At 34.0% G+C, this 24,818-nt stretch overlaps 2 protein-coding genes across 2 annotated transcripts in view; both read right to left on the reverse strand.

Moving 5' to 3' along the window:
* Positions 1–4,308: 4,308 nt before the first annotated feature.
* The window catches only part of LOC108741152, a 67,088-nt gene continuing 46,578 nt past the window's right edge, over positions 4,309–24,818 (reverse strand). The window contains exons 2-3 of the mRNA XM_018475837.2: positions 17,873–18,083; positions 4,309–9,091 (exon numbers count right to left, since the gene is read on the reverse strand). Coding sequence (XP_018331339.1) covers positions 8,580–9,091; positions 17,873–18,083 — 723 coding nt within the window. The 3' untranslated portion in view covers positions 4,309–8,579. The remainder of the gene's footprint in view (positions 9,092–17,872; positions 18,084–24,818) is intronic.
* Positions 18,235–19,157, reverse strand: LOC112904566. The gene is made up of 2 exons (XM_025974812.1): positions 18,718–19,157; positions 18,235–18,320 (listed from the first exon to the last, which is right to left on the reverse strand). Exons 1-2 carry the CDS (start codon positions 19,038–19,040, stop codon positions 18,311–18,313), a joined length of 333 nt encoding a protein of 110 aa, XP_025830597.1. The 5' UTR covers positions 19,041–19,157; the 3' UTR covers positions 18,235–18,310.

A 24,818-nucleotide genomic window follows, 5' to 3' on the forward strand; every position in this document is an offset into this window, starting at 1 on the left:
TTAAATTTTTTATTTCTCATTTTCAATATTATAATACTTTCACTAATAAAAAAACTTCAACCTTAACTCAATTGGACTTATTATTATAATATTAACCTTATATAAATTTCCTTGATGTTCAACAAAACTTCCTACAATATGTCCAGGTGACGTTTTTACAACAAATCCTACGGTTAGGTACTTAAAAAGGCTTTTATAAAAAACCTTTTTTAATGTTTATTATTATTAATTCTCAAGTGAACCATCGCATGCAAATATCTGATCACCGGGAAGTTGTTTGGTGTCCGAACTACTACCGAACTGAGTAATATTTTTACGGAAATGAGGTTTGCAATTTTTGTACATACAAAAAACCCTCTACCATCCGTGACGAGACGGTTCACAATCATTAGGTATTAAACAGATACTATAATAATGTATGGTGTACATTCATCGTTACTCCTAATATATTATATATATGTATATATATAATCTATGTACTGTATATTTACATTTATAACAACTGTTAAACACTACTATAAAAAGGCTCACAGTCAATAATGCACACAACGTTTTTAAAAATACATTTCGCTAGAAAAGCTAACAACAAACGAAATCATCTAACACTTATTTCACTATAGTTACAGCTTTAATTTAATAAAGTATGTTTTTTGCTTTACCAGATAAACTTATCATATACGTAAACAATAGGCTTGCATTATTAGTATGTAGTAGTAACGAAATTGCCAACAATAACGTAGTAATTCAAGTATTTCAATGGTAGATAGGCGTTATACAAAACGAGCGTCTAACATCAAATTATGAAGAAACTGTGGACTAATTTAGTGCTAAAATATGGTGAGTGGTCATGTTTATCGTTAACTAACTGATTATTTTTAAGGAATATTTAATAAATTGCTGTGTAACATAACGGTTTGTGCATATTAGTGAGTGTTGTTGACTACGATACTTAAATAATGTACAACAGTTTAAAAAGTCATCGTGAACAGCTTCTTCTGACGAAAATCCAAGAAGAAAGAACATGGTTATATAACCAAATGGCTCATGTAACCGAATAAATGACTTTTTAATCAAATACATTCCCTGTGTCTATATTAAACAACAATGCTAGCAACAATGACTTTAAATATTTAGATAACACAACAAGTTTAAACTATGCAGCGTAGATCAGTTACTAAACGAATCAACTGTCCAAAAACCGATTCATTAATTAATTTATTATGACATTGTTTTTAATGTGAAACTTCTAAAGAAGCCGCGTGCTTCATATGTTCGAATTAAATGTAATTCCCATTAAGTAACATTATTAAAAAATAATATAATAAACTAGAAATGTTTTAATCTTATTCCATAAATATTCAAGCAAAACTAATGATATTTCTGTTTCAACAAAGATGAAGAATTTTATAAATTAAATGTTTTCTTTTTATCACTTTTACTTTCAGTAATACACACTGTCTAAATCACTATAATGAATTCAATTTTCTTATTACTTTAGTTAAGTAGACTATGCATTAAATTAACTATCACAAATTAGGTGATGACCTACTACTTTTGGAAATTATTATTGGACAGTTTCTTATTCACAAATCCGTAGGTGTTTATATACCTATCAGTCTATTTCATGTTCTACAGTAATTAAACAAGATCTACAGTGCATGCTTATTAACTTTTCTTTTTTATTATTTTCCTATCGTTATTATTTTATTAGTGTCTATATATAAGTAGATAATAGTAGTTTAGATTTTAACCTACTTGAAACGACTTACAGTAATTTAACTAGGCATTTTGCATTGTTTCCATTTGAATTTTTATGTGAGTTAAAAAGTGTTAGGGAAAGCACTGGGAAAAATTGGGAAACAAAACCGGACGAAAAATATTTTCTTAAGTAACAAACGAGTCAAATTACAATTTGATCCCTGCACATCTTTCTCATTATAATCCACATACGCATATTGTTATCGCATTTATTTATGAATTAAATTAATTTGGTCCTTTTTCTGTAACATTATTTTTAAATAACTTTGCATTTTCGTTCGTTTTAATGGTGCAAATGTTATATAATGATGGTTCCATAATTAAATGTTATATTATCGATGTACTTACATTTTGGATAACACATAAATTGTTACAAAAACTGGAGGAGTCAATAAATATTTTCAATTTTTACAAAATAAGCCTATCGACTCTATGTAAAATTATAATATGGTTAACTTATTTCTGATTTGGTATTATTTGTTAACATGGTCATTAATGTGTTTAATTGATGGAAAAACAATGTACTTACTTATAAATCGTATTAAATCAGAAGTACTATATTCTATTATTAATGCAGTGAGTGCTTTCGATATTTGAACTAAAGAAATCCATAATATTATCAGTTGATATGGTCAAGAAGTCAACCACTAGTAATAATAAATAAACTAAAAAGAGACCCACCCTGGTTACCATAGTCTCTTTCTAATTTATTTATTCCTTTATTAGAGTCTTCATTTTCAGTAATAATAACATTAATAGGTCCAACAAACTCATTTCTTAAGCAACCCCAAAAAGGCTCCTTTTTTTGCATATTCTCTGATCAGTTTTCTTTCATAAATACAAAAGGATATTGCGGAGGTTATTTTCCTGTAGATGTATTGCATACAAATCATGCTAAGCATAAGTTTCGTTATTCAGAAAAACCCGATTTTTAAGACATATCACCTATATTAGGCATTGATGGGTAAACCGTAAGTGATCAGATATTTGCCATGGTCGTTTAATATATTATATATATATATATATATAATACGCTAATAAAAACTGTTGGACAGTATTTTTATGAAAAAACGTCACATTTCCTATTACGTTTATAAATTAGAAGCAAACGTGTTATTCGAGACTTTTTGTAAGGTATTTAAATTTGATAGTTTTATTTATACAAGCGCACAAACAGAAACAAGGAATCGTTTGTTATAATGGACATCTAGGTAACATTAGTCCTCAAGTTTGTCTTGAGCATTAAAATCATTACCATCGACTACAGTTATTGTACGTCTCCTTCGGCAAATCGATGAAAATTTGCCCAGAGTTAAATCTATTAGATTTTGACCTATGAAATTAGAGTTTGGAAAAGAAAATATCAACAGTGATGGCGTCTCGAAGTACACGCTTACGAAGCGTTCTGTAAAATACCTCTACCAAAACACAACTACAACAGTTTTGACCCCTAGTGTCAATACGCTTCGCGGACGATTTTCTAAGAACTCATCTACATAGAGTCGGTTTCCAATATATTATAATGATAATAATATATGTTTCAATATATACGTTTTGATTTTTTTTTTGTTTACTAAAACATACGTACACAAACACTATTCACATGATTTTGATGTCGAATGCACATGTTGCATATTCTCGGCGTGAATTCTGTAGTCCATCAGTAATTTTTTTTTATAAAAATGCCAAAAGGACAAGTAAAAAATGAGACTTCTAACAATATTAAATTCGAAAATTAGAAGAAACTTAAATTATTGTTTATTTCTACATATGAAAAATAAAATTGTAATGGACTGTAGTCTTGGTTACTTCTTCTATATGACAAAGAATCCCGCTAGATCGTTTAGATTTTCTAATTGAAACGTGTGAACGTATAGTAAGTATAAATGTATTTTGAAAGTGCTTAAGGATGCTTGGGAGGTACAATCGGAGATAAGAGTAATAAAATTAGAAATTCGTGATTAATTAGGTCTTGCAGCGTATCGTGAGATAAATAAATACTATCTATACCAAAAAAAAAGTATACGGTTTGAGAGAAAATTTGGTATTTGACCAAAGACTTTGAATAAAATAAGAAATAACGAATAATATGGAAATTTTTTAACTGACTTTTGGCAGTGAATATGCTTTGATTTCAACTTCGAAATAAAAAAATATTTAGTTTCAATCTTTATTAATAATGAGCGTAAAACTTTTTAATATGTTCAAATAATAATTAAAACTTTAAAATTGCATTTATTTCAGACAATTATAAATATTATCATTGTATTATCAAGTAAAAACGAGATTTTCAACTAATTTTTCATTTTTTCCTCGATAACCATTTAGTGAATTTGAATAACCTTACGCTAAAGTGATTCTCCAGAGTTCAAGTTACTTATTATAAAAGTTTGAAATTTCTGGTAGCTTTTTTTCTGTTAATAAAAATAAATTTAATCTGTTCGGTTAACGAATCTCCATAAAATGACGTGTAAAATTACAATTTTTTAAAATTTCAATAACTTTTTAACGGTTTAGTGAATCGATTTGTAATTTTTACAGGAGTTTTAGAATTGAATGAGGAACGTTCTTCCAAATTTTTATTTGTCTCGTAGCATTTTGACATATCTCCCAAACATCCTTTAGGAGGAAGAATGTAAGTTTAAGAGACTTTTGATCAACATTTCGAGAACTATCAGAATCCAAAGTCTTAATGGGTTTGACAAAAATCAATTTTCCGTCAGTATCTAGCAGGATCCTTTAAATTTTTAAAACGATAACTAATAAAAAGCGTTAACTTTTTATAAAGAAAATAATTCTTGTTTGTTGGATGTTAGCTATACAATGAGTAAATTATTTAACAAATTAATATTTATATACTTAGAAGTCTCATATTTTAGGCTTGCGTATCAAGAATCACTGACTAACATACCCTAAATTACAACGCCAAGTTTTTGATTTTTTTGTTTGGAGAATTAAGAAATGTATTAAGTAAGTTTTTGATTATTTGTAGTGATGAAAACCTTTCAAAGAAATTAATGTAAGTAATGTATTATTTATGAGACTAATTAGGTGTACCCTGCTTTCTTGGTTGGATAAAATTGGAGGTTGTGTGATGGACACGGAATAATAAACAAGAAAAATTAATTACTTTAAAACAAAAGTTTTCAATTTTTTTTAACCTCTGTTTCAGCTTCTTTGAAAGGATTTTAATTTATCATTAATGCATGAATAATGATCACTTTTTGGTAAGGAGTTTGATGTACTAGGATACAAAACCAAATGTTAAACGTAAACATTGTGTAATAGATTACAATTGTAGTAATAGGTATTGTAATTGTATTTGTTTTTGTTTTTTAAGTAATAAATATTCTTATATAGCCATTTGATTATATTACAAGTGTTATTGTACTTTTCTTACTGAGTATTTTGATGTTATTGTTTTCTAGTACATCAAACTTTCTCATTGAAAAATAAGGAGCAGTTTTAGTACCTATCGTCGTTTCACCGTAACATTGCCGTAATACAATTTGAAAACATTAAAACATAATAAGTATGTGAGTAATAAGTAACACACAAAAATTTTACCCTGAATTAAATTAACAATTAAGGAACATCATCCTCTTATGTTTTCTTAATTTATACTATTTGCACCTTTACCTTTAACTTTAACAGACTCCACACCTGATCGACTGCAATGTTTTTGGAACATCGTGAAATTGTTTGAGCTAATTCAATTTTACGTTGAATTTAGTGGGGTTGTCCACGAACTGCTTGTTTACGTTGAACAAACGTTCTTGACTGTAGTATCTACTATTTTTGGGTGCTTTGAGTGCATTGTGCTTTACTATAAAGAATTAAAAGTTCACGCAATGATATCTGCATTTGATTTTAACAAGAGGTTTGGATTCTATCGTGGTTTTTGTTATTTATTTATATGAATTTAATAGATAATAATGTTACAGTCTACAAGTAATATTACTTCTATAATTTGAAACTAAGTAATGTTTTTTTTTTCAATCTTAAATTAGTAGCTAGTTTTCATATTCTATATAAAGTAAGGAATCTACGTAACTGTAAGTCAAAATCCATACGAATATTTACTGAAAGTAATTTAATAAAATTACCGAAAAACAGCATTAAAACTAATACAATTATGATTTTGGTTGGAGTGGTGGTTTAAATGAACCGTTATGTGTAGACGTTTCGTCACAACTGAGACTGACATCTTCAGTATAAATTTTTACAAAAAGCAAAAATGATTTCTAGTGTATCGTTGCGTGAACTAGTTCCAAATACATTGCAATAACTATTTTGTCGAATACAATAAACAATTAATAAATAGAAAATATAAACGTTTGAGTTTGCGATTGATATGAAGATATTGTGTTTTTTCTTTGTTATTTTTCCTCTGAAATAACCACTAAAACTAAGCACTGAAGAGATGACGATTTGGCAGTCAGAAACTTTCCACTGAACTGAAACAAGTGTTTGGATGTATGGTGCTCGGTTGAAGTTAAAATTTCTACGTATGTATGTGTAGTTTAGTCCAGTTCTTAATAAGTGCTTCTGTAAGCTTACAAAATCTTAACCTTCCGTTGTTCTTCACCGCCTTTTTCTCAATTTTTGCGTATACAAAACCAAAAAATTGTTAATTTAGTACAAATTTATGTGCTTATAATATAGTAAATTTTTAATTTTGTTTAGTTTTAATGCTACGTCACCTATCTTACTTCTACGTTGCGCAAAATCAAATGGCAATTAGATGGACTTGAGCGTCATTCGAAAAGTTTGTTTTTGTAGGTAAATTAGCTTTTGATAAGTATTTACTATTTGTTAGTTTGTGTGGAGGTATTAGGCTGGTGTTCCACTTAAATTTCAATTGATTAAATATCTTTATTTGTTTAAAGAAGCAGCAATACTTTAAATTTTAATGTAAAATATGGTTTAATATATTTTTTTATAATTAAGTAGTTAAGTCGGTACCAATTCAATTATTGTCATACGCTTTTTTAATTTAAAGTGCACCAAGCTCTAAAATTTTGGTTTTTATAGAACATACAATTTTCAAGACATTTCATTATTGGTGTTGCTCTAACTCAATTTAAAATAATAAATTGTGGTTTATGACCAGAAACATATGGCAGTTGACAATTCCAAAAGTGATTTTAATATGGAACACCACCCGCCCCTTTTTGTTGTTGTTTTGTATTGAAAATACGCGATTGTTAAATGAACAGTCCAAAAAGAGACTCACCCGCAAAAGTTACCACAAAAACCGGCCGGTTAAGGCTGTTCCAATGCGGCACGAATAAAGGCTAATTTACATACATTCGTGCCGCGACCGTGCAGCATCCGTGAAAAAAATACTCAGCATGTTTCTTTCTTCGTTACGAATCCAACACGGTCACGGCGCGGATGCGTGCAAGTACTTTGAAATTAATTTTCGGCGAAACAGAAACGTTAAAAGTCGCAATTTTAACATTTCGTGAAGCAGTTAAAATCGTTGATTTTTCTTTTACAATACTGCCACTGTATAACGGACTGATTCCCCGACGACCATTCACAATTTTCTTTTAACAAATATTGCGACCGACTTAAACATCGCTATATCAAAATAAATCAATCAAAATGAACGGTATATCGTCAACATCAACAATAATATCTTTATACTTTACTTCATTTATATCTATATACCTTGCAACAGCCATTACAATCAACCAGAGTCAGTTAATACCAATCCCTATCTAATTAATAGATAATTACGTAATTACAGTTAAAAATACCATCTCGCTAAAAAAGAATAATAAGAATGTAAACAGTTGTACACTTGGCTCGCGCCAGTCAATTCCTACAACAATACCGAGATTGTAATTGACTTGTCGGTATTTTTCTGACTCTTTTTTTTTTATATTTATTTGTATTGCAGTCCTATTGTTATAATTTCTATGTGCATGAAGATATTTTGTCTAAAATGTTCACAATTTTCCGCGTTGGCAAGAGCTGCAAGACGCGAAGAAAACTTCCGTCACCGTGAGCATCATTGTACATAATAAACCTACATAATATGTCTACTTATACAGTATTGTACATTATATAATCTATTTGTGCAACTTTTTCATTAACTTCTAGGCCGAATAAATAAAAATACGATATTAGGTGTACATCGCAAGTAAACCGTAGGTGGATTAAGAGTAATACTCAAGGCAATATTTTTATGGGCTAAACATCATTTGTTTTTTTGAAATATCGACTTGCAACTCGAAATTCCGGCGTATGTAACCCGAAATTTCAACTTGCAACTCTGAATTTCGACTTACAACTTTCAACCTCTCATTGTTATGACGATTGTTGTTTGCGATTCAACTGCTTTAGACTAGATTAGATTAGATTTGGTTCAACCGCGTAAATAATAGAATGTGTAGGGCTAAAACAAGAACGATAAGGCCATAAACTAATGGAAGTTACGGTAGGTAAAGACAACACAAACGAAATGAGTGTAAATTTCGAGTTACAAGTGGAAATTTGCAGTTCCTTTTTTTCAAATTTCTAGTTGAAAGTCGAAATTTCGAATTGCATGTTATAATTTCAGTTACAAGTCGAATTTTTAAGAAAACAATTACGTTTGGCTTTTCTATGCCTTCGTGCACATCCGTCACGTCCCTTTAGTAACAATTGTTTCGAGTACCCGTCAATTCCACCTTTAAAACAACTTTTTATTAAAATTGGCAAATAACTGAGTACTCGTATTATAATTAGTGAAAAGTGAAGTCTTCCAGCTCGAGCCAAAATGGAACAGTAATATCGATGTCGGAACACATAGTCGTCTAACAAGCCTAATTCTATGAACACGATCTCCATTTAGTTTTAATTCTTGATAAGGGTGTCCGCACACAGTTCGCGCACAGAACCAACAATTGTAGCAGAACGTCGCTGATCGTTCGCGAATAATAAGAGAACAAGACAATAGTACACGCAGTCCACCACGCGCATACGAGATGAAAATGGCAAAAGTGAGTTCTTGCTGCGCTGACCGCGTGCGCAGTCGCCGCTCTTGTTGTTGACGTTGTGCTGGTGCTAGTGGTTGTGGTTGTGGTGGTGCTGATGGTGGTTGTTGTTGTTGTTGCGGTGGCGGTCGCCTTGCAGTTCGAGGACTTCGGTGGTGCGGTACCTGCCGCACACCTTACTGGCACTGGGGTATCGTTGAATGGCTCCGATGGCTGGGTCTTGTTCGTCGCCCCAGGACATTGCACGCACAACCCTCTACCGGGGGTGCCGCAATGAGTGTAACAGCAGTCTTCGTCTCCGTGTGACGATTTCGCTCGCTGCTCTCCCGTCTCCGGGATATTCGGATCTGGAATCGTGAAAATCATTAAACGTTTCCACATTATACACTTTGGATAAACAGGGAGCATCTGGGTGATTGTAAAAGCTGCCCGCAAGGAGGAGTCTTGGGTGCATACTGTTAAAGTGCAACTCACTATTGGCAAAAGGATTTGGAAGTCAAAAGTTAACATAATTTATCTAATGAGTATGCACGTTGAGTATTTCTGACTGATGGGTTCTAGTTGTGAATAAGCATGCGGACTAACTGTACCACGAGAAAAAAGGCCCATTAAAGCTTCAGTGACCTTTAGATTGCCAAAGGGAAAGTATTCGAGTAAGGTCCGTGAAGACTGCAAAGATAATGGAAGGCCAGGACGTCCTTACGTTCCTGTGAGAGAGAACGTAAAGTAAAATTGTTTCAAACGAAAACGGTACCTCCTGTTCGTTTTTTGGCATCAATGAAGTTGTCCATAGTGAATCTCCTCCTGGTTTGAGTAACGTGATGGTAATGGATGAGTAGATTCTGCATAACTAGCAGTAACTACTTGCAACTCGCATGGGGTCGGAAGTGGAACCGTGTGGAGACGAAGAATAATCTGACTTCTGAGGATTTTGAGGTATGTTTTGTATAATGGAAAGGACGATGGTATAAATGCATTTCCACAAAATTGGGAATATCTTCAGGGAGATGAGATTGATGTATACCAAATTTTATTAAACAAAGACCTTAGGAAATTAAATAAACATCTAGTGTAAAACTCTGAGCTTTATTTCAATACTAATACGTTTTCACAGAACAAGACATACGAATAACTAATTTACGTGTTAAAGAAATTGTATGATTTCTGATGGCACAGTGCCATGTAATTCATACCAGAAGTACCCACTGTTACGGTGCCACACCGATGTCGGTTGAAATATATCCTTGGCAGCACAGGCCACCACAAATTAATTCAAAATTGGTTCCGTGCCGGAAGTTAGAAGAAGTTGCGGAATTTTTTTCTTTACAGCACCAGCTAACCCCTGATGATGCAGTTTTTGTCGGTTTTATTATTAGTAAACATTGCAACGAAAACTAGTAGCAAATATCGGTCATTCTGATAAAAAACGTTAACGATTTGACGATATTACACTTGTAGCTAAACGTAGTGTTCTTGAAATGTGATTAATATGAAGTTATAATTTTTTTAATTTTTTATATCACGTAAACTTTCAATAAAAAATAGGCGAGATAGGTTGGTAGGACACCTTCTCAGGCATGAAGGTCTAGTCAGAGATATATTAGAGGCAGAAGCTGGAGTTAGAAGGGGTAGAGGTAGATCTAGGTTAGATTCATCATCATCATAAGGTCGTCAGTCCTAAGACTGGTTGGACACGTACCTCCACTCTTTCCTATCCTGAGCTAAACTTCGCATTTCCCTAAAACTAGAACATCCCACATCCTTAACTATTTGCGAACAGTAATCTAATCTAGGTCTACCTCTACCCGTCTTAACTCCCGTTTCTGTCTCTAATATGTCTCTGACTAGACCTTCATGCCCGAGAAGGTGTCCTACCAACCTATCTCGCCTATTTTTTATTGACTGCCATAGAGTCCTCTCTTCTCCTATTCTTTCCAATACCTCTTCGTTTCTAACCTTTTCTACCCACGATATCCTTATCATCCGCCTATAACACCACATTTCGAACGCTTCTAAACTTTTCTTTTCCGCCGCGCCCACCGTCCATGTTTCGCACCCGTACAATGCCGTCCTCCAAACATATACCTTTAACAATCTTTTTCGAATTTCTAAATTAACCGTTCGCGAGCATAGAAGTGACTTCTTTTTATTAAAGGCGACACGACCCTGCGCTATTCTCTGCTTTATATCCCTACTACTCTTTCCATCCTGACTTATCTAAAATCAGCCACTTCTTCTAATTTTTCGTCTCCTATCTTTATATTCGTTCTTTCCCTACTTTTTCTTCCCTTGCATACCAGTATTTTAGTTTTACTTTTATTTATTTTCATACAGTACTGATCTGTCAGGATCGCTTCCATTTTATTTAAACTCCTCTTTGCTAAGCATACTAATCCTTTGCCCTTGCACATCTATCCCTACAGTTGTACTGTCTTTAATGATGTTGATGGTTAGATTACTGTTCGCAAATATTTAAGGATGTGGGTTGTTCTAGTTTTAGGGAAATACGAAGATTAGCTCAGGCTAGGAAAGAGTGGAGGTGCGTGTCCAACCAGTCTTAGGACTGACGACCTTATGTTGATGATGAAAACTTTCTATGTTTGGCATCTTGTAAAGACTTAATAATTTGGATATTATTGAAAACTTCAGCGAAACAATTTAATAGTACTACGTACTAGACGAAAACGAACGCATATTGATACAAGTACATTGTAAGCCAATTATTTAGTTGTCTTTTTTACTACAGCGAAACGAATGAAACAAGGTTTTAAAAATTTGTAGAATTTTATTTCCGTTGCATCGAACATAACGCTGTGCAGGTATCATTTGCTGCATTATTCATTAAAGCATTTTTCCATAAAAGTTTATATACGTTGTGCAATTAATTTTAACTAGATTAAAGTCGTTACGACGAAAAATGCCGCACATCACAAAGTTAGCACGATCTGAAAGTATGTAGAACAAATGCCGTTCGTTCTAATTACCCTACAGGACATAAGCCGGGCATTAGTTTTCACGGACTTGAAAAAGGGAATTTAGAAAAATGCAACTACATTACCTTACAAAAATATTCTCTTGCGTGGGAACAAATTATTATAAATAGGTATAAAAAACGTTTTTACTATTACAGTTATTTTATCTATGATTATATTAGTTAATAAAGTAAATAAGAAACACGCATTTTAAAGAAAAGCAGAGTTTACCAAATAAAACGTAAAAAAATGCTATGTAGGCCAAACAGAAGGACTCCAGAAACAGGAGTGAAAGAACGTGCAAAGGTGATAGAAAATGAAAGAAAAGCATACACACCTTGAACGCGAATGAAACATTTATAATATAAAATTGCTACGTTCGGATAATACAGGAAAAAGATAAACCTTATTGAATGAAAAATATTGTTCTTTAGAATTAGAAACTACTTAAGAATAAATAAAGTCCTTTAATTAAACTTTTGAATACAGTTTTCAAATTGTGCTAAGCCTTTTGCAATGAAAATAAAAAATATTTTGCAAAATTTTTTATCTGGGTTAGATGCCAACAGGCGTTCTTAATAACTGTTCGAAATTTTTAATCGATAGGATTAATAGTTATCGAAATGATCATACGTGACATACAGACAGATGGACGGTCAACGAAGGCAGATTTCATTTTAATTTGCCGCTTTAAAAAGGTAAAAAGGAATAATTGCCTTTACATCTAATTCTTTTAATGCTTCTTGTGTGATCCAAGCTTGCTTTGACTTCGTCGTGATCAGGCGATGTCAACGTCACGAAGCTAGAAGTCGAGAATGGCGTCGAAACGAAAGCACGCAGTGAGTAATCGCGGAAAATAGTGTATAAAAATGACCAAAACGGTGTGTATTGTGTTCAAATCGGGGATTTATTGCTGTTGTAATTGTTAAACCAGTTTTATTAATCACAAATAAGAGTATTTTTCAATAGCGATTGCTATTGTATAAAGCTCGGGTGAATATTATTATTATTATTACTACGTACAACTAATTGCCTATACGCAAAGCTCAGTGCTTTCTCTCCGAAGAAACACTAACTGTTTTGTTATTTAAAGCTGTTTACAACATTAAATTTACTGTTTTATTGCTAAAAATTGTTTATTTATGATAAAAACTGTGTTCATGCGTGTTCGGTATCGCGTTTTCGGGAGTGTTTTCAGTATAATTCTATAAACTTGATGACACTGCTGCTTACTGTAAGTTTTTATTTAGTAATTTATTATCTTCGTAATAATAACATCTTATTAATTGCACCACTTATGAGAAACTGTAGCGATATTAACTTTTATATGTATATATAAGTCTTGCCGTAGAAATAATAAAACATTGAAGCAAAATGCCTTGCAAATTTTGGATTCGATTTTTAAAAGCATAGTTCAAATACTGACTCTTGAATTTTCTTTTGTTATTAACTATTACGGAATAAAGAGTTCTTAAAATAAAATGTAAACGATTAAAGATAAAAGTCAGGGTAATGTAAATTTATCCATTCACATTAGCTATTTGAAATTATTACATAAATGAGTGGAGGAGTTTTTCCGATCCTAGGATTAGTTTTCCTTCTGGAGATATAAAAGTTCACTAGTAGGTATTAAAAGTCTTTCAATTTGGCAAATGTAAGACTCGATTATGATTAATTCTAGCAAATAGCCCATTTATTTTGATATAATTTCAATATTTCTCATAAGAAAACATTCATGTTTTTATTTCAAGTATAATACTCAAAATCGGTCTATAATTGACCATAATAGCCAAGTCAGTGTTGATCAACTTTGACGACCTCTAGGCTAGTTTAATGATTCCTTATACTAGAATTTAGGAATGCCTAAGTAGAATTCCAGGTGAGTCTTACTTTTGGCGTTATCCACGCTTTCAAGAACGCAAACGGCTTAAACAGTTTTCCTGCGTGGGTTTTGTAATAATCCATTAGAGGCGTCAAGGGATCTATCAAGTTAACATATACTGCCATTTATATTCATGATAAATTTCTATGGAGCTCCAGGCATTGACACGAAAAACAGCCCTTCTTTTGAATCGTTTTATCTTTGAAAAACATTTGTATTAATACAAACTTTTTCAGAACCATTTTACAATTATTATGTTATTATAAAAAGAAGTCACTTCTATGCTCGCGAACGGTTAATTTAGAAATTCGAAAAAGGTTGTTGAAAGTGTATGTTTGGAGCGCGGCGTTGTACGGGTGCGAAACATGGACAGTGGGCGTGGCGGAAAAGAAAAGGTTAGAAACTTTCGAAATGTGGTGTTATAGACGAATGATGAGGATAACGTGGGTAGAAAAGGTTAGAAATGAAGAGGTATTAGAAAGAATAGGAGAACAGAGGACTCTACGGAAGTCAATAAGAAATAGGCGAGACAGGTTGGTAGGACACCTTCTCAGGCATGAAGGTCTAGTCAGAGACATATTAGGGGCAGAAACAGGAGTTAGGAGGGGAAGAGGTAGACCTAGATTAGATTACTGTTCGCAAATAGTTAAGGATGTGGGTTGTTCTAGTTTTAGGGAAATGCGAAGATTAGCTCAGGAAAGAGTGGAGATACGTGTCCAACCAGTCTTAGGACTGACGACCTTATGATGATGATGATGTTATTATTACCGAAATATTAATTGTAACTACATTGTGAGTTTTCTATAACGAAACGCAAATAATTGAGAATCGTCCTTTCTTGTATACAAAGGATACATCTGTCAAAAAACAAAGGATTTTTCTAAATTATGAGTACAGTTCTTGCAAAGTCGCTTATTTTTAATTTTGCTTAATTGTTTGAAAATGTCAGAGGAAACGTATGCTCCGTCGCATATTTTCACAGTTATCTTTAAAAGATTATCGTATACGTAAATTGCAATGTTTAGCCGCGTGTGGCAAGATTGGCAAAATGCCAGGAGACCCTGTAACCACGGCAATTAATTTCAAAATAAAACGTTTTTTAAAATGCTCATTATAGTACGAGATTCGGTGGTGGTGTCGTCATGATTTAAATCCTCATCTGTTTTATTTCTTATGTAATGTCTATCCTAAATGGAAGATTAGAAGAAAATACGTGGCAAAACTATATTACAGCATGCTGACCCGACTTCCAGGACAGTCAAAGGATTATTAATGTTTTATAAAGTTTCTCATTAATTAAGTTTTTTATTTAATTGACAAAATGGTATTCAGCTGGTCACATTCAATTGTTTTGCTTGTTCTATAATTTCAGTGTAATTCTATTGCAAATTGTGTTTGAAAAGCTAAAGTACCCACAGTAATTGATGTCATTTAATATGCATTTGCTTTATTGAGCATTTGATTTTCACCTGATGATTGGATTTTCCACTGCGAAGGTGCAAAGATTGTGACAGTTTGAAATTGTGTGAATTACTGCAATTGATTTGCACAATTCGCCGCGGATAATATTATTTCGATCAGTATTAAAATTTCATTCGCAATTGCTTTTGCTATTTATCCATCCATCAGTTTACATTTAGTTGAATCGCACCAATTTGAGGTCAATAATGAAGCCATTTGCATTTTGTCAAGTGGTTTAGCGACATGCATGTCGAATTTCAACGGGAGGAGATACTAAAAATTAGTAGACATGTGTATTTGTGTATAGATGTTTATTAAGAAAATGCTTTTAGATTATATGTCGAATGTTAGTGGGCGCGGCGGAAAAGGTTAGAAGCGTTCGAAATGTGGTGTTACAGGCCAATGATGAGGATACCGTAGATAGAGAAGGTTAGAAATGAAGAGGTATTAGAAAGAGTAAGAGAACAGACGACTCTATGGAAGTCAATAAGAAATAGGCGAGATGAGTTAGTAGGACACCTTCTCAGACATGATGAAGAGGTATTAGAAAGAGTAAGAGAACAGACAACTCTATAGAAGTCCATAAGAAATAGGCGAGATGGGTTAGAAGGACACCTTCTCAGACGTGAAGGTCTAGTCAGAGACATATTAGAGGCAGAAACGGAAGTTAGGAGGGGTAGAGGTAGACCTAGATTAGATTACTGTTCGCAAATAGTTAAGGATGTGGGTTGTTCTAGTTTTAGGGAAATGCGAAGATTAGCATAGAAAAGAGTGGAGGTGCGTGTCCAACCAGTCTTAGGATAGACGACCTTATGATGATAATGACGACGAATATTAATGTAACAGCATTTGTCTAAGTGATCCAAAGAAATCAAGGATCAGTATGCGATATGTGAATTGGTAAAATATCATTGTTTCCGGCCAGTTTTGTTGTTATGTAGTGATGCATCTGTGCTTGATACAATAGTAATAGCAAACGTTAGGTATTGTATGACCTGTAAAACGAACGTCTGAATTGTTGATTGCAAATGAACTAGCTGGACGTGGTTGTTGGCCGCCCCGGTCCCAAAATCCCCGGAGCGAATTATGGCCCTTGCTACACGGGAAACGACTGGAATCCCACAGGAACGAACGCGTACGCCTTTCGAACCCGTTTATCTCTGTTTCTGACCCGGATGCTCGACTTACAATCAATTCTGTTTTGATTGAGCGATTGGATCTATGTACTATAATGAGATTCTCAATTCTACTTACGTTAGTATTTTGGATATTGTTTTTGGGTGGTTGTAATTCCAAGCTTCCCAACGTGCAATATGGTGGTTGTGTGTCGATAGTTATAAAGGTGTGTAAATATGGGGGTTGAAAGTGTTCGGCAAGGGCTAAGTTATCGAATAAATGTTGTAATCTCCTATACTGCACGAAATTAGTCCAGCTTGGTAAGTGTGTGGGCCTACAGGTTGAACAACGGTCACTAAAAACCAGGTTGGACTAAGTGAAAATGTATTGGAATGGTCTTTAACGTCCAGGATTATTCTCAAGTAGAATGTTCAATTTGGGTTTAGAAGAAATAGAGGAACGAGAGAGGTCATTCTAGCTTTACAGGAAAAAGGAAGGAGTGCGTACATAGGATTTGTAGATTTGGAAAAACCTTTTGACAATATTAAATGGGACAAGATGTTAAATATACTTAAAAATGTATACATCGAAGAAGCGATCAATATCATTAAAGACAGTACAATTGTAGGGATAGATATACAGGGGCAAAAGATTAGTATGCTTAGATTTGCAGATGATATAGCAGTATTAGCATCTAGCAAGGAGGAGTTAGAGATAGCTTTCAATAAAATGTAAGCGGTACTGACAAAACAGTACTGTATGAAAATAAATAAAAGTAAAACTAAAATACTGGTATGCAAGGGAAGAAAAAGTAGGGAAAGAGCGAATGTAAAGATAGGAGACGAAAAATTAGGAGAAGTGGCTTATTTTAGGTATCTAGGAAGTCAGATAAGTCAGGACGGAAGGAGTAGTAGGATATAAAGCAAAGAATAGCGCAGGGTCGTGTCGCCTTCAATAAAAAGAACTTCTATGCTCGCGAACGGTTACTTTAGAAATGCGAAAAAGATTGTTAAAGGTGTATGTTTGGAGCGCGGCGCTGTACGGGTGCGTAACATGGACGTTGGGCGCTGAGGAAAAGAAAAGATTAGAAGCGTTCGAAATGTGGCGTTACAGGCGTATGATGAGTATACCGTGAATAGAGGTTAGAAATGAAGAGGTGTTAGAAAGAATAGGAGAACAGAGGACTCTATGGAAGTCAATAAGAAATAGGAGAGATAGAATAGTAGGACACCTTCTCAGGCATGAAGGTCTAGTCAGAGACATATTAGAGGCAGAAACGGGAGTTAGGAGGGGTAGAGATAGACGCAGATTAGATTACTGTTCGCAAATAGTTAAGGATGTGGACTGTTCTAGTTTTAGGGAAATGCGAAAATTTTCTCAGTATAGGAAAGAGTGGAGTATCCAACCAGTCTTAGGGACTGACGACCTTATGATGATGAGAATTTGAAGTTGACCGGAAGAATCAAGAATGTTCTGGAATGTTCAGGTGTGTGAATGGCGGGAATGACTTTTAACACTGTATTAGGACATTTTATATATTCATATATTAATCTTTCAATCAATCATCGTGGGGTAAATGATTTCGCAATGATCTACTTATCGAGTTCTGGGATCTCCTGGGTCACTGCTTCGGTTAACCCTACGTTAACGTCGCCCCTGTAAGTGATAAATTTCGATTAGAATGACGTGCGACTTACCTAGGCAAAGAAATGTAGGCTCGCCGGCGTACTGAGTAGGATGTGCAGGCGCACGATCGCCTGGTAACATGTACGGGCATCGCTGCTCAACCGCCTGGCAAACGCTGCGGCATGGACGTAGACGCCGGGCGCCGTTTTTGAACGCGCCACTGTCGACGCCCGTGGCAAAATGAGGCACCAGTGAACTGCACACCCATTGACGGTACGCCTCCTGAAAACAATTACAGACCCATTCAATCATTCGTTCGAAATGTTATATTTAAAGGTGATACCACGAAATGTAATGCAAAGCCGGAGGATAGGGCGAGAGTCCCTCTTTAATCTCCTCTTTTACCTAGTAGGAGTTGTGGTAGATCGTGCTGCTATTTATAAATCTCTGACTAAAGGAAGTTACTTCTTGCCAGCAAGTTAGTGCATTAATAGCAAATAGCCGGCAATCTATCGCCATCTACAGATATTTACTGTTAACTGTTGTATTTTATAATATTTTAAGTAGCAGCAAATAGCTATCGATAAATTGTTGGTTGCTCGATTTATTATTATAAACCAAAAAGAGGGTTGATTGAAAAAAAAACATTTCGTTACTCAGAAAATGGATAATGTATTATAGTTCTGAGATCTTGCACTATTGAGTTTGAAATAGCTTGGCAGTCTTGGTGGTAAAAAGTTATAGTAAATCAATGAAAATTGATTAACTTCGATAAAAAATTTACTCGCTTATATTAAATACCTACTTGAAAACAAATAAATAAACTATAAACTAAATACCAATTAGGTACTACAGAGATGATTATTTCTGTATTATTTGTATTAAAGTTGTAGTGGAAGACTTAGTAAATTACTACATGTAAGAATTGCTTTCGGTAGACGCATCTGGATCTGCGGCACTTTGCCAGGAAAAATCGGCAGAACCCGAGTCCCTTTGTCGCTGTTCCTGCAGTCTGTTTCTTCGTTCGAGAACTCTTCTCATTCTGTTTATATTGCGCTGTCCTCTTTGCTGTCTCCTAACATCCGCCAATATCACAAGTCCGATTGCAAGCAATAGAGGTATTCTTTTGCCACTTTCCCAAGCCAGTTTCAAAAGGAATATCAAAGAACTTCCTGTCATCGAACCGAAACTTCCCGTCCTTCTTACAGATTTCCTCCATTTTCCTGCATCTGTTCCCATTTGTCACATTTGAAGTTTCAGTTAATAAGCTTTAGGATTTTCTTGCGTGGTGTATTAATGTAGACCACTGTTAATTTGGTTTTCATCTTTTAATGAATTTTGAACTGTCAATTGACATTTGATGATGATTTTTGTTTGTGTCAGACAAAATCCTTAATGTATTACATAAGGTATTCTACGTAGTTTTTGGCAAACTAGCAAACTGTAACTACGTATTAATGTACCAAACAGAATCTGTCAGATCGATTAGTCGATTATCCTCATTAATCAAATATGAAGAGAGATTTGTAGTAACGAAAGGAAATATCGTGTCGACAAAAGCTTAAAATTAAATAGTAAATTTAAAGACGAACATCTTCACGAAGAGACTACAAAAATGGTGTTTTATAATGAAGAAATTACGATTACAACAATTTAATTCGTTGTAAATATTACCGAAGATGGATGCCAAAGGGAAAGTAATGTGAAATTTTTGTAGCGCCAGCGAACCTGTTCGTTTCTTCCTGCTGGAGACATTGACAAATGAAAATTCGATCAATGTGCCTGCGGTATTATGAAACGCTGGGAACGCGTGTTGTGTAGGGATGAAAAATCAATAAAACTGCCATTCGAATAATAGTAAAACTTTCATAAGAGAAAAATTTACTGTTTGAGGAGTATTTCGCGTAGTTGCGCCAATAAGACGAAAATCTTTGGAGTATTAACACTTGTATAATCAGTCTGTTCCTAAGGAGATTCTTATTTTTGAAAGTGACACGCATCTACTTTATTTTCTTGTGGATCTACTTCCTCCTTCAGTCCCCAGACTTGTGAGAGTACGTTCTCGCAGTACTGATGACCACTCTCAGAAAGGAGTATCCTTAGTAATAGACTTAACATTGCAATACAGCGAGCAGAGACTGTCAGAAGTCTGACTGTTCAAGGAGGGAGTAGATTCATAACAAAGGAAAGTAGGCGCTAACATGTTTTTGTTTTTCATGCGGATCTCATTGCTCTTTGAGTTTTGATTGAGGTTTTTGAGAGTATCCCGTAGGAAAAATTTCCATTGAACTTCAACGGGAATCAATGGAAAATTTGTAAATTCCATTCAAAACCATTTGGCGTAAATGGAAAAATAATTGTTTAATAATTCCATTAATATTTACATAGGAAAAATTTCCATTGATTTTCAATGGGAATTAATGGAAAATTTGTAAATTCCATTGAAAACCATTTGGCATAAATGGAAAAATAATTGTTTCCATTTACAATAATTCCATTAATATTTACATAGGAAAAATTTCCATTGATTTTCAATGGGCACCAATGCAAAATTTATAAATTCTATTTAAAACCATTCAATATAAATGGAAAATCAATTGGGTACATAAAAATGGAGAAGATCTGGTTTGAGATGATTAAGATTTATTAAAAAATTGTCACAGCAAGTTGTAAAATTAATAAACAAGACATAATTTGGAATAATAATTGTCATGTAATTAACATTTTCCTCATATTTCATCTTTATTAAAAAGAATTTCATTTAATTACCCCTAGCAATAATTAAAAGTAAAAAATAAAGAATTGACACTAGGATTTCCATTGAGTTCAGGAATGGAAGTTCCTATGGAACGCAAGGGAAATCCCATTGCGTTCGGCAATGGAAATCCCATTGAGTTCGAGAATTCTAGTGGGAATTCCATTCATCCCATTAGCAATTCTCCATTTATTACCATTAATTATTATCAGTGGTAATTAAATGGCATTTTTTAATGGAAATAGAATGGAAATTTTTCCTACTGGATATGTTCGTAGTATTGAGACACCTTCGGTACCAGATACTGAAGGAGCGAAGACATCAGCAAGAGAAGAATGTAAGCGTTTACATGTTTGAGATTCTATGTACACTTTAATGCCGTTTTAATGGACCAATGGTACTACAGGAGGTGCACCCCGTTTTGGGATACTCTGATGTAAACGTAGTTAACGAGAAAACAAAAGAATAAAACATTTATACCAGTTTATGCCAATCGAGAAACTTCATTGTACAAAACAATCTACTTAATACAAAAATATGTAAGTAAGGTAACGTTGCTTCGTTGTCCCTTGTTTAGAAGCTTTTAAAGTGTAGTCTCATTTTGTTTAACTGCAAATGGTACGACAGCGTCCTTCATCCAACTTATGTTCTTCGATATTGTTCTACAACAAAAGCTTTTAGCGGCGTGTGTTCGGTTGGAGCGGAAATTTTAAGAGAATTGCTAAAAAGCGTCTTTAACTTTTTACTCTTCAAATATCATAAAACACACACGGTTTGAACTAACACAACTAAAACAGTAAAATATGTGCTTACAGTACATAATTGTCTTTATGCGCATATGAATTAGAAATTAGTCCTCAATGACAAGGACGAAACACTCGTTGAAATTAACAATAAGCTACAACCAAGAATTGCAGGTTACATTGTTTGAAGTATAATCAAGACGATTGAATTTTACGGATGTTGTATGTCATGGTTTTTAAGTTAGCAGTAATAATCTATAGATGGCAATACATTTGCAATTCTTTGATATCAATTAACTTGCTTGGATGTACTTTGGTTTTGTTTTGAAATGGACCGTGTCACCAATCTATTTATCTATTAACTCGACAACTGTTTCTATCTACGAGGGTAGCTAATAGTTTATATAACGCTAGACTCTCCCCAGTCTCTCAGAGTCTTTCAGGGTCTCTAAGAGCGTCTCTCACAGTCTTTTACAGTCTCTCAGTTATTGTCTAGGTGTTTTTATGGATCTCTCACAGTCTCTGTGTGAGAGACTCGAACGATAAAATTGTTAATTCAGAGATTCGAGTCTCTCACAGAGAGACTCAATGAATAAAACTAAAAAATTGAGAGACTCGAGTCTCTCGTAGAAAGACCGGGATCTCTGGAATATGTTGAACTTCAAAAAAAAAAAGTTTTAACCATCTACCGCTTATTGAGAGATTCGAGTCTCTCGTTCAGAGACTGGACAAGAAATAGGCGAGATAGGTTGGTAGAACATCTCAGGCATGAAGGTCTAGTCAAAGACATATTAGAGGCAGACGCGGAAGTTAGGAGGGGTAGAGGTAGACCCAGATTAGATTACTGTTCGCAGATAGTTAAGGGTATGCCCTAGACAAAAAATTTCAGTCTCTCTCCAGTCTCTCAGAGTCTCTCAGCGTCTCTCAGATCGTCTATCACAATTTTTCATAGTCTCTCAGTTGTTGCCTAGGTGTTTTTATAGATCTCTCACAGTCTCTGTATGAGATACTCGAACGATAAAATTGTTAATACAGAGATTCGAGTCTCTCACAAAGAGACTGAATGAATAAAACTGAAAAATTGAGTCTCTCGTAGAAAGACTGGGATCTCTGAAATAAGTTGAACTTAGAAGATTTTAACCATGTCTATTGAGACACCACTTTGAGAGATTCGAGTCTCTCGTTCAGAGATTCGAGTCTCTCGTTCAGAGACTGGATACGCAATGAGGATCTCTCCATGAGCGACTTGAGTCTCTCGTTCAGACACGCTAAACGGTTTTTTGACAGTCTCTCGACAGTCTCTCTCAGCGACACCAGAGAGACTCCATGAGAGACGGAGACTCGAGTCTCGCTTTCAGAGACTCTGAGAGACTGAACATTTTTATCTCGGAAACTTATATAAATTACTTAGCCTTTGTGTTTTGTATTATGTTGTTGTTGAACTTTTAGAAATTGTTTCTGGATTTTCTCCGTTTCTACATTAATCTTTTAAGTTTCACAAAAAGTGTGCAACGGTAAATTCGAGTTTGATTTTTGCCTCGTCGGCGAACTTTCTGGGGGTTGGTGTAGCATTGGTGTCAAATCGATATCGCCACACTTATAACGAGATAATGATTGTATAATTAAATATCAACCTAATTTTCGTTAACAGCGCGATGCAAACTTTACGAAGTTGCCGAAGTTGCTAGATACGACTAATTGATCGAAATATAAAGTTTCTGCAGCATCTGGTTCGATTTTGGCAACCGGGCGGCTGCTGCCATACTTTTTTTTTTGTTAAACACGGAAATGAAGGTGACATTCCTTAATTTAAATTCGATGAATCGGACGAGGTAAATTTCCTCATGTTCGGGGTCTCTGGTAGAACTGAAAGTAAAGTCAAAAAGTCTAAATTATCTAACACTATATTTTTTATGAAGGAACTGCACTTTAAAGGGTTAAAAAATAGTAAAAATTTAAAAATTTTTGAAAATCTAAATACAGTCTAAACTCTATATAACGACTCAAGGGACTGAACATTTTTCGGCGTTATAAAGAGTGGTCGTTAAATGGGGAGAAATAAAAGATATTATTTTACTATTCTATAATAATATGTATTTACCAATATAGTACACATTTTGCACACGAACATTATTATTCATACATTGCGTATAGCCTGTTATCTTCGTCTGATGTTTTTTGCTGTTCCAATATTTTAATTGTATTTTGTTACGTATCTTACTCATATCTTGAGATACTGCTGGATCAATTTGATTATATAAAAAGTATTTTTTTAATAGTTTCGCTGCATCAAGTGCTTGTTTGATGCTTGGTGGAGGGACAGGATCGTCTTCTTCAACAACGTACACAGCTGCAGATCTTATCTATTTCGGCAACTTAGAAAGTACTGCTCAATTATTTATAATGCCGCATTGTTGTCTTTAAATAGAGTGAGCGTGACGCTATATAGAGTGTAATATTGTATAGAAAACAATGTAAACCAAACCAAGTCAAGTAATTTCGACGTTTTAAGGAGTTTGTCGTTAAATCGAGTGACGTTATAAAGAGTTTATACTGTATGTTCTTAAATTCGTTCAGTAACTGGTGCATATGCAAAAAGGATAAATATTAGGCGCCGGTCCTTATAGGATCTATGTATATATATAGACACACGTCCTTACGGCGGCACATAGAGGTGTTACATTTTAGGTATTTAGGGGTAAACATCACATTCCTTGTCGCTTCAAGGGTAATCGATCAACCTGAATGACATTCTTGCGAATTAACGCCTGTATAAGCATAAAACATTATAAATCATCCCCTATATAGCGTCTCGACAAAATATTTCTTAACGTGTACTCGCTGATTTTAAACGTCACTATTCACGAAAAATAATTTCCCGTAGGAAATATTTCCATTCTATTTCCATTAAAAAAACGCCATTTAATTACCACTAGTAATAATTAATGGTAATTAATGGAGAATTGCCATTGGGATGAATGGAATTTCCACTAGAATTCTAGTGGAAATCCATTTTCGAACTCATTGCGTTCCGTAGGAATTTCCATTCTTGAATCCAATGAAAATCCTAGTGTCAATTCTTTATTTTTTACCTTTGATTATTGTTAGCGGTAATTAAATGACATTCTTTTTAATCAAGATGAAATTTGAGGTTTTTCGACCAAAACAAGTATGAATTACATGACAATGATTATTCCAAATAATGTCTTGTTTATTATTTTTACAGTTTGCTTTGACAATCATATTAAGTTCAGCACGTTTTCCTCCATTTTTTTAATAAGTTTTAATCATCTCAAACCAGATTTTCTCTATTTTTAGGTACCCAATTGTTTTTCCATTTATATTGAATAGTTTTAAATAGAATTTATAAATTTTGCATTCGTTCCCATTGAAAATCAATGGAAATTTTTCCTATGTAAATATTAATGGAATTATTGTAAATGGAAACAATTATTTTTCCATTTCTCTATGTCCCCGTCATTCGTTTCTCCAGCCGCCTTTAGTATTTCGTCTGTCCTT

This window comes from Agrilus planipennis, unplaced genomic scaffold (assembly GCF_000699045.2).
Source record: "Agrilus planipennis isolate EAB-ADULT unplaced genomic scaffold, Apla_2.0 scaffold237, whole genome shotgun sequence".
Taxonomy (NCBI): Eukaryota; Metazoa; Arthropoda; class Insecta; order Coleoptera; family Buprestidae; genus Agrilus; species Agrilus planipennis.

Excerpts from the sequence above, each read along its gene's own strand:
- LOC112904566 (XM_025974812.1), bottom strand. The coding sequence starts at position 19,040 with ATGGGAACAGATGCAGGAAAATGGAGGAAATCTGTAAGAAGGACGGGA.